This window comes from Grampus griseus, assembly GCF_964374135.1.
Source record: "Grampus griseus genome assembly, chromosome: 3".
Taxonomy (NCBI): Eukaryota; Metazoa; Chordata; class Mammalia; order Artiodactyla; family Delphinidae; genus Grampus; species Grampus griseus.
In genome coordinates, this window is record NC_139019.1 from 27,166,114 (window position 1) to 27,177,319 (window position 11,206).

Here is an 11,206-nt window from a genome sequence, read left to right on the forward strand (position 1 = left end):
TTCAATGATACATTGCTAAATGAGGAAAACAAGTTACAGAGTAATGTGCATAGTGTGGTCTTATTTTAACAAAAATCAAACATAACTTTATATGTGTGGTATATATTTATACTTGTATTTATATGTATGCCTGGGTATGCCTTATTTGTAGTTTCTTGGAGATGCATTTTGCAGTCCTGCTTCCTGGCTGTTGTTTCATTCTCTTCAGAGGTCCTAAAGTCCCATGATGCACTGATCATAGTCAGTGCAGCTCCTGTTTGCACAATTGATAGTTACTTCTTCCCAGCTGTAGCAATGTTTATATTGCCCTTTGCAATGTCAAAGGGCTTCCACCCATGTCTAAAATCCTGCTGAATTTACAATCTGGCCTCTCATACATTTCCTTTTGTGTACTCTCTTGCCTCCAGCCAATGAAAATCTTCATTTTCACAAATTATAAGATATTCTTCTTTAGTACTCTTGCTGTACTTCTGGCCAAATCACTTGCATGCTTTTTATCAGGCACTGTGGGTCTAAACTTTCTACCTTGACATAAATTAACAGCAGAAAGAAAGATCATGTTGGGATAAATAAACAGGTTAAAAAACTTAAAAAGGAAAAGAATTGGCTCAGTGGCCATGATACAAGCCAGAAAAAGCATGGGATGGAACACTGATATTTACAGGCCTAAAGCTACAGAGCAATATGGAACAGTTACTCTGATGGCTATAACCTTTGATCATGCTCTCTGGATTTCGCTGGATGATGAACCGTAAGAAAAATATATTTATTGTGCTTTTTTTGGTACTGCAATGGATCTATTTATCTGGGTGCTAAACTATTTTGGGAAATGACCAACTTAATAAACCATTCAAAGGGGAACATATTAGTCTGGAAATTGCAAACTTCTTAACGATTAACTAACTCATATTAGCCCTTCAGTAAACCATTTGTAAATGGCCCTTATAATACCCACATAGCTAAATAATCATCTTTTGGTAAGTCACACACATAATACCCAACCCATGTGTGCATAAACTAAGATTATATATATTGATTATATATATATATATAATATATAGATAATATAATATTATAAATCAACTGATTTATAATATAATATTATAAATCAACTATATATTATAAACTATATATTATATATTATAAATCAACTATAATATAATATATATATAATCAACTATAATATAATATATTATAAATCAACTAATATTATATATATATTATATATATAATATATATAATTATATATATAATAATATATATAATATATATAATTATATATTATTATTATATATTATATATAATATATTATATATAATATATAATATATTATATATATAATATATATTATATATATAATATATTATATATTATTATAATATAATATTATAAATCAACTGCTCTCCCCTACACCAAAACGTACTCTTTCCACATTAAATATTTCCTATTAGAAATAAACCAACTTATAACCTATTGATGATTTTGTAATACCTATCCTCCATCGCTGAGTATTTCACAGGAATTTAGTTATATTTACAAAGTAATAGTCTGCTACCGTTCAGTCATGTTTCCTCAAAATAACATTGTGAGGTGGTTGTCTAAAAGAAAAAAAAAATGTTCAAGTAAATTTCCCATTGTCTCTCTCTCTCTCTCTCTCTCACACACATGCACACACACACACACACACACACACACACAATTCTGCATTAAAACTTAGTATCTAGAGTACAAATTATTCATTATAAAAATCACCAAGTGTCAGACTTCCCTGGTGGCGCAGTGGTTAAGAATCCACCTGCCAATGCAGGGGACATGGGTTCGAGCCCTGGTCCGGGAAGATCCCACATGCCGTGGAGCAGCTAAGCCCGTGCGCCACAACTTCTGAGCTTGCGCTCTGGAGCCCGCGTGCCACAACTACTGAAGCTCGCGTGCCTAGAGCCCATGCTCTGTAACAAGAGAAGCCACCGCAATGAGAAGCCTGCGTGCTGCAGGAAAGAGTAGCCCCGCTCGCCACAACTAGAGAAAGCCCACAAGCAGCAACGAAGAAACAACGCAGCCATAAATTAATTAATTAATTAAAAAAAAAATTTTAAAAACTCACCAAGTGTCCCAATTTATAACATATCAAATTAAAAGAACAAAAGCCAGATCTATAAAGAAGATAGTTTCAGCTGCTTAACATTCACTAAATATTGTTTGCTTGTCATCAACAAGTCTCCTAAGCGGATTTCAACAAAACTGCTTGGTCCGATTCAACCCCCAAATTTACTTAACATGTATTAGGTGACAGGAAACACAAAAGCAAAGATATGATCTCTACTGTCAAGTTTACTTAGGAGACAGACATGCACACACTGAGAACTGGGTCAGAGGGGTGATCAGGGTGATACGGAACCAAAAGGTAGGAGGTGATTTATTCAATCTAGGTAAGGACAGGGTACAGGGGGGAGGGGAGAGAGTCATGAAAGACTACTAGAATAGATAGCATTTAAGCTAGATCTTACCTCTCCAGATGAGTATGATTTCACCAGGAAGAAAATAAAGGAAAGGACATTTCAAGCAAAGAGGACTATAAGGGAAAAAAATAAAAATTAATATAAGTATTTATAATAAATATAAAATTAGATAGTATATTCATAGAATCCTAAGTAGAGAGCCAGTACGTATTTATAAAAAAGTTATGCTGAAAAAGATGGCAAAGCTCTTCTGGGAAGCGTTCAATTCATCGTTAGAAAAAAAATCAGTGTGTTCCTGTGTGATGTATATCTGACCTGTCCTTATGTACCAATGGAATTGGCAAAGGGCAGAAATGAGGCAGGGAGCAAAACTAAAGCAGGAGGCAACCTCTGGATACACTGAGTGCACTGTGTGATGGGATCAAGACAATCCAGTGAGTGACCGTGGTAGGAGGCCTGTAGAAGAAATGGTGGGCGGGGTGGGGGGAACATATAAATTAGAGAAAGCAAAATAGAACTTAGAGGTTCATGGAGGATAACATAAGCAGTCCTTTGGCCATTTGCTCTCCTAAAAATAGAAGCAACACCAGAGACATTTGGCAAGATGCCAATGACCCTGGAGCTCAGAACTCAGGAAAGAATTCTTCAGTTAGAAATGCTTGAAGTCAAAGGTGAATGACTCTGTTTTAATGAGAGGCAACATGATTTAGTGTTCAAGAGTTTAGGCTCAGGCCACCACTTTCTGTTGGACTTTCAACAAGCCATTTAATCTCTATTTACCTTGGTTTATTCATTTCTAAAATTGGGAAATAATAGTGTCTACCTCATAGAACTGTTATATAGATTAGAAAGGTAATATATGTAGAGTACTCAGAACAACCAGGATCCAGGCAGAGAAGCCAAACCCTGGGAATCTGTTTTCAAGTATGTTGGATGTGCTGAAAGATTAAACAGGGGAACATGAAGCAATCCAGAAATTAACAAGTACAGGAAGTCTCTCTACCCCACAGGACTGGAAAGCAAAGGGAGGAGGTAGTTTTAACAGTGCCTAAGAGCTGGAAGAAGCCGGAACCGTGAGAAAGACATAGCCATTTCCGGAGATCCTACTGGAAACATAAAGATGAGGATATACTCTGTCTCCAGTCCTCCAACCTTCCGCCAGTGCTTATTTTCTGAAATGTGCTAGAAACCGGTTGGTAAGGGAGTCCAGAAAATATAGTTATCTGGGAAAGGGGAAGGGCTGGAAATAGGTCTGATGCCAAGTAGGCAAATGATTGGAAGGCCTCTCAATAAATGTTAGCAGCTATTACTATATTTTATGTTTGATCTGGGATACAGCAATCACTTTGCTTCCCTCTACCCAGGAAATGGTGATTCTGGGCTGATTCTAAATTCTTCTGTGAGAAGATTGCAGTTATAGCTATAAATAAAATCTGAAATTCAGAATAAAAGTCAACTCCAGAGGAATCAGACAGTAGCTGACATCATGAGATCAGCCATAGAGTACATAGAGAGGGTAAAGAAGATCTGAAGATGGAGCATTAGGAAACACTGACATTTAAAAGGGTACAAATCAGTAATGGAGTATAATCTGTAAAAATACTGAATCACTATGCTATACATCTGAAACTAATATAATATTATAAATCAACTGTACTTCAATTTTTTAAAAAGCATCCAAATTGAAAAAGAAGTAAAATTGTATCCATTTGCAGATGACATGGTATTATATATGTAGAAAACCCTAAAGACTCCACACACAAAAAAAAACCTGCTAGAACTAATAAACAAATACAGTAAATTTGCAGGACTCAAAAGCAGTATACAAAAAAGCAGTTGTGTTTCTATGAACTATCAGAAAAAGAAATTAAGAAAACAATCCCATTTACAAATACCATCAAAAAGAATAAATACTTAAGAATAAATTTCAACAAGGAGGTGAAAAATCTGTGCACTGAAGATTATAAGACATTGCTGAAAGAAACTGAAGAAGGCACAAATAAATGGAAAGATATTCCATATTCATGGACTGGAAGAATAAGGTCTGGAGATCTAATGTACAACTTGGTGATTATAGTTAGTAACACTGTATTATATACTTGCTATATAATACAGTGCTAACAGGGTAGATTTTAAATTGTTCTCACCACAAAAAAGAAGTGGTAATTATGTGATGTGAGGCAGGTGTTAGCTAATGGTAATCATTCTGCAATATATGAGTGTATCAAATCAAAACACTGTATACCTTAAACATACAGAATGTTATATGTCAATTATGTCTCAATAAAGCTGGAAAAAAATAAATAAAAGGAGGATCTTTTTCTGTCATCCCTTCCTGAACTCCTATTACACTTATAGTTGAACCTGAACAGTTTTACTGTCTCTAATATTTTCAGATATACTAATTTTTGTGTTCCCAGATTTCAGCCTTGATTACTGGGATTGGCTCATATTTATTTTACAGTCGTCACCTCCCCAATGTGCCCAACACACATTTAGCAGTCAGTGAATAATTTAGGAGTGATTTTAGGAACCTCTAAAGAAGGAAATAACAGTTTCTCTTGGCAACTCAACAACAGACCTAGAAATCCCTGAGTTATCCAACTACTCTCCCCTTTCCCTCCAACTCTGAAGTTAAAACAATCTCTGCTTTCTTCTTCCTAACCCATTGGACTGACTTAGCTCTCGTTATTCCCCTGTGCAGGTAATCAGACTGAGGATTAGGGCTAGGTGGGATGAAGCAGAACTAGGCAAGACTGAACAACTATACGCCTTAACTTCATCCTTACTTGCTCAAATTTAGCCAGCCCCACTTCCAACCTGACTGTATCTACTCCTGTGATTACCAGTCACTGCCTATATACTTCAACTGTCAGGAAAGCCATATTTACAGAAATTCAGCCTAACATTCCAATGTCTCCATCTAGAAATGGCCATGGGATATGGATTATAGACTAGGTTTCAAATTCTATTTCTGTCACTTACTAGCTGAGTGACTGTATATTAATTCCTAGGGATGCTATAATAAAATACCATAAACTTGGAGGTTTAAAACAACAGAAATTCATTATCTCACAGTTCTGGAGGCTAGAAGTCTAAAATCAGAATGTCAGCAGGCCCATGCTCTCTTTGAAGTCTGTAGGGGAATCATTCCTTGCCTCTGCCTAGCTTCTGGTGCTCTAACTGGTCTATCTGCTAAACTGTCTTCTGTACATGTGGATATGCCTGCCTCCACCACACACACACACATACCGTGCTATCCTGCTCCCTCCTCTACCACTGTCAGGACTAACATGCTGCTCCAATCTCTTTTCTCTCGGCAGATGTTCAGATAAACACAGGACAGAATGCATCAGATCATCCCAATGCACTGAGCCTTGTCCAAGCCCTCAGTGCTGTGACTCAAGTCCATTTCCTTAGTATTAAATATATTACAAGGTAATATTTAAATTTGACTGAGCTCACTACCGTTTTTTTTTTCCTTTGAAGAATATACTGAAAGCAACGGCCTTCCCTCCAGATGGAAAATAATTCAGTGGGCAGCACCACTGTGTCCAGCCTCTTTTTCACACCCTCATTTCTCACTCATTCCTCTAATTCACTGAAGCTCAAGGCTAAGGAGAGGAAGCATTCTTTCCTCTAGACAGGCAAGTGTATAGTTCAGCTCACTTTCTGTTTCTATGTTAAAACAAGATCAAGGGTTACTGGAGGCGAGGATTTTCTGTTCATGTGCAGCAATAGCACCTTCCAGTTTTTAATAAATCTAAAACAATCTTGTTTTCTTTCTATAATTAGGATGTAAGCCAGTCCCTGTCAGGCTGACTCATTCAGCTCCCCATGCACTGTGACTAGAGTGTCACTGTTCCAGAATTGCGGTACGAGTGCTTTTGTCTGGGTCTGTGGCATAAATAGAACAAAGGAAAAGATTTTCCTGAGAGAAAACCTTGAAAGCCACGAAATGATAACCTTTTCTCACACTGAGGGCTGGGGGTAGGGGTGAGGGAATAGTAAAACAAACCCATGTCCTTCCTCTGGCTTTCCTGTCTTCAAAGGGAGTCAGGGCCCACATGACTTCCTTCCCAGGCACTGGCTGACAATGTTAAAATTGCCCAGCAAGTTCCCCATACCATAAGACAGTTAGCCAGGTTGTTAGTTTACTTCTCTAGAAGACAAATATCCTAACCTCGTACCTCTTTCCTCCAGTATTCATGTACGAGGAAACTTGTGAAGAGTTTAGAGAACTTAAAGAGCCATTTGCGTGTCCTCTAGGGTTACTCCTCATTTGACAAGAGGCAGCCTTAGAAAGAGAAGCATCTTTCTGTCAGGAAGTAGGGCACACAGGAAATAGTCACTCTCCCCTATGTATTAAGCGGGTGCTGCACTTTCCTCCTTTCTCCTCTGAAGCCTTCCCTAATGAACCTTAAATGCTCTTGTCACTTAACTATTGGCATCCCTTAGCTAATAAGTGACATAGTCATATAGTCACCTCTATTAGTTTGTACTTAAGTCTCTATTCTGCTTCCTCTGTGAGCACTTCGCTTTCCTGTTGCAGGTCTTAGTTAGTACCCTCAGTCTTGTAGCATAGCTCAGGGTATATAAGCCTGTATCTCTCACTATACTGTAAATCCTTTAACATAAGGGATTCTGTGCACCACTCACCCCCCTGCTAAGGCCTTGCATTCTTGCTCAAAAATGCTTGTTGAATGAAAAATTAACAGGTGCTTTTATAGGCCTTTTTCATTTATATGTCCATAAATTCTTGATCGACACTGCAATTTCTTTAGAAACACCTATTCCCAGTATGCCGCTCTCTTCTTCCCATCTACCAACACACCCATAAACACACACACACACATTCACACTTTGTAGTTTAAGCAAAACTAGCAACCAGTTAATAAATATTTCGATGTGTATTGGGTTGGCCAGAAAGTTCTTTCGGTTTTAAGTAAAAATAAAAGACACATGTTTCATTTTCACCAAGAACTTTGGGTATTCATTAACCAAAGGAACTTTTTGGTCAACCCAATAGTATCTTTCTGATCTATGTGCATATATGCATTTAAAGAATGAAGAAAGCAAAAACAACAACGACAACAAAAATCAAGCAGCCAAGAAGACAAAACCTACTATCTTATTCCTGGGATTCCAGGAAGCGATCTTAATATTACCGTCATATAAAAATAAACGAGTACAAATAAATACTCTGATCAGGTCCTTAATTAAATCCAGCCTGCATAGATATTCTTTAAAAAATATTTATTGAATGCCTACTATGAACCACACAGTATTCTAGGAGCTGGGGATAAAGACCTTGTACCGAGTCCTTTCCCTGGGATCTGACCTCTGAAGCCCGAGCCTCAGCTCCCAGCCCCCACCCTCCCCGGGGGGTGAGCAGACAAGCCTCTCAGGTTACCCTGTCATACCAAAGTACTACTCTGTGCCAGCTGATTTTGTAGAATATGAAAAAAGAAACCCTGGTAGTCAGAAGCGATTTCCTAGCAACTGTGGCCGTGATGGAAAACTGTTTCTCTGGGGACCAGCCCTTTATGTCATCGCAAAACTCCTGGCTGATGAATTAATTAGTCCTGAAGACATTGATCCTGTTCAGCGTTATGTCCCACTACAGAATCAACGTAATGTGAGCATGAGGTTTTCCAATCAGGGCCCACTGGAAAATGATTTGGTTGTTTATGTAGCGCTCATAGCAGAAAGCCAACGCCTTCAAGTTTTCCTCAACACATATGGTATTCAGACTCAAACTCCTCAACAGGTAGAACCCATTCAGATCTGGGCCCAGCAGGAGCTTGTGAAAGCTTATTTCCATCTGGGGATCAATGAAAAATCAGGACTCTGCGGAGGGCCAGATAGGCCCATTGGCTGCCTCGGTACATCAAAGATTTATCGCATTCTAGGAAAGACTGTGGTTTGTTACCCTTTCATCTTTGACCTAAGTGATTTCTACATGTCTCAAGATGTTTTACTGCTGATAGATGACATAAAGAATGCACTACAGTTTATTAAGCAATACTGGAAAATGCATGGACATCCACCTTTCCTTGTTCTCATCTGGGAAGACAATATAAGAGGTAGCTGATTCAATCCCTTATTAGATATGCTGGCAGCTTTTAAGAAAGGAGTGGTTGGAGGAGTGAAAGTTCACGTTGATCGTCTACAGACACTAATATCTGGAGCTGTGGTAGAACAACTTGACTTCTTACGAATCAGTGACACAAAAGAGCTTCCAGAATTTAAGAGTTTTGAGGAACTAGAAGTTCCCAAACATTCAAAAGTCAAACGACAAAGCAGCACCTCCAATGCTCCTGAACAAGAACAGCAGCCAGATGTCACCATTACTGAATGGAAAAACAAACCCACCCAAGAAATTCTTCAAAAACTGAAAGACTGTAGTTGTCTGGCTAGCCAAGCCATCCTGCTGGGTATACTGCTCAAAAGAGAAGGGCCCAACTTCATCACAAAGGAAGGTACCGTTTCTGATCACATTGAGAGAGTCTACAGAAGAGCTGGCAGCAAAAAATGTTGGTCGGTGGTGCGCCATACAGCAAGTCTTTTAAGTAAACTAGTGGACAGCCTGGCCCCATCCATTACTAATGTTTTAGTGCAGGGCAAACAGGTAACTCTGGGTGCCTTTGGACATGAAGAAGAGGCTATCTCAATCCTTTGTCTCCAAGAGTGATTAAGAACATCATCTATTACAAGTGTAATACCCATGATGAGAGGGAGTCGGTCATTCAGCAAGAACTGGTCATTCACATTGGCTGGATCATCTCCAATAACCCGGAGTTATCCCGTGGCATGCTGAAAATACGAAGTGGGTGGATGATCCATGCTATGGGGTATGAACTACAGATCCGTGGCGGAAACAAGCCAGCCAGAGACTTATATCAGATGTCACCTAGTGAAGCGAAACAGCTTCTCCTGGGTATTCTGCAGCCTCGACGGAATGGAAGATGTTGGCTGAACAGGTGTCAGATCGATGGGTCTTTGAATAGAACTCCCCCTGAGTCCTATGACTGCGTGTGGCAGATCCTGGAGCACACACCCAATGGAATCATTGTAGCCGGAAGGCATTTGCCCCAGCAACCAACCCTGTCAGATATGACCATGTATGAGATGAATTTCTCTTTCCTTGTTGAAGACATGTTGGGAAATATTGACCAGCCAAAATACAGACAGATAGTTGTGGAGTTACTAATGGTTGTATCCATTGTACTGGAAAGAAACCCTGAGCTAGAATTTCAAGACAAAGTAGATCTAGACAAACTGGCGAAAGAAGCATTTCATGAATTTCAAAAAGATGAGAGTCTACTAAAAGAAGCTGAAAAACAAGATGACATGACTTCCTTTTACAGTACTCGCCCCCTGGGAAAAAGAGGAACATGCAGCTATTTGACAAAGGTCGTGATGAATTTGCTGCTGGAAGGAGAAGTCAGGCCAAGCAATGATGACCCATGTCTGGTTAGCTAGTGAGGAAGGTGTTAGAGACTCTGTTGAGGCAGGTTTTCCAGAAGTGTGTTAAGTTTGTGCTGAAGCTTAATCACGGCAGCCATTAATGTGTGGGCTGATCGTGCTGGTGAGTAGTTGCCCCACCCTTGGCAGAGTTATTGGACCTCTTGCATGCCATAAGCAATCTGGTGGTAAGAACTGCTTATAATCAAGTGAAAGTAAGTTCTCATGATTATGCCCACTACAATAATAATCTTTACTGAACAATAGTAATTGTTTATGAATTGAAAGTTCACCACTGCATGTTTTATGATTACACAGCTCGTCAAAATGAGTCTTTGCACTTTGGACTAAATTCCCACCTTACTGCCAATTAAATGAATTTTCCAACTAATTATGCGTACTAGGAATGAAAATATATTGAAAGAATGGTACATTTTTTTAAGTGGTATTATAATGCTAGAAAAAGATACCAGTATGCATCATAAAAGCAAAATCAGCCAGTTGATATTTTGATTCTCAAACTGCATTATTGATAATATTTTAGTATACAGAGCTATTGTACAATTTTTGCCTTGTAAACATGATTGTGGTTTTGTATTTGTGCTAACTGTAGTGGTTGAACTAAAATAATAAATCTATGCCTGATCAAAAAAAAAAGACCTTGTATCTTGGAAGCTCATATTCTATAATGGGTGGGAACAGACAATAAACAATATATACATACAAGAGGTCAGGTAGAGTCAGTGTATAAAGGGAAACACAACAGTTCAGGGGATAGAAGGAGGAGCATAGAGGGAAAGCTTTGATTTTTCATAGAAACTTGTTATTAAATTTAATTTTCGATAAATACACACCTTTCTCTCGCCCTTATCCACTCTGGAGAGGAACAGAAATCCTCCCATCCCCTACATGTGGGGACTTCCATGTATAACGCCTGAGATGTGAGGATGGCATAGAAAAATACTGTTTACAGAGGGGAAGAAGAAGCTATCTATTGCTACCTTCACCTTCAGACACCCTCCCCAGGCCCCTTTTGCTCCTTTAGAAAAAGCCCCTGGGAATCCATTTGAGTGTAGAAAAGCCTTTCCTCTAGAGAGGCATTCAAACCCCAACGTAGAATAAAAGGCTCTGAGATTAATTGAGGAAGAGCGAGAATGGCTAGCCAGTCAGATCCTAGCGGGGGAGGGGATTTACACCTCCATTACCCTGAGGTCAGCTTGAATAAAGTGAAAGCTGAGCCATGTAGATATATGGCAGAAGGGCATTTTAGGAAGAAGAAGGAA

General features: G+C 38.8%; 1 protein-coding gene across 1 annotated transcript; it reads left to right on the plus strand.

Moving 5' to 3' along the window:
• Positions 1-617: 617 nt before the first annotated feature.
• Positions 618-10,356, plus strand: LOC309820969 (phosphorylase b kinase regulatory subunit beta-like; the record flags this gene model as incomplete). Its single annotated transcript, XM_082652019.1, is given in 4 exon segments — positions 618-751; positions 7,806-8,547; positions 8,551-9,124; positions 9,127-10,356. Coding segments are annotated over 4 exon segments (2,265 nt in total). The 3' UTR covers positions 9,942-10,356.
• Positions 10,357-11,206: the final 850 nt, after the last annotated feature.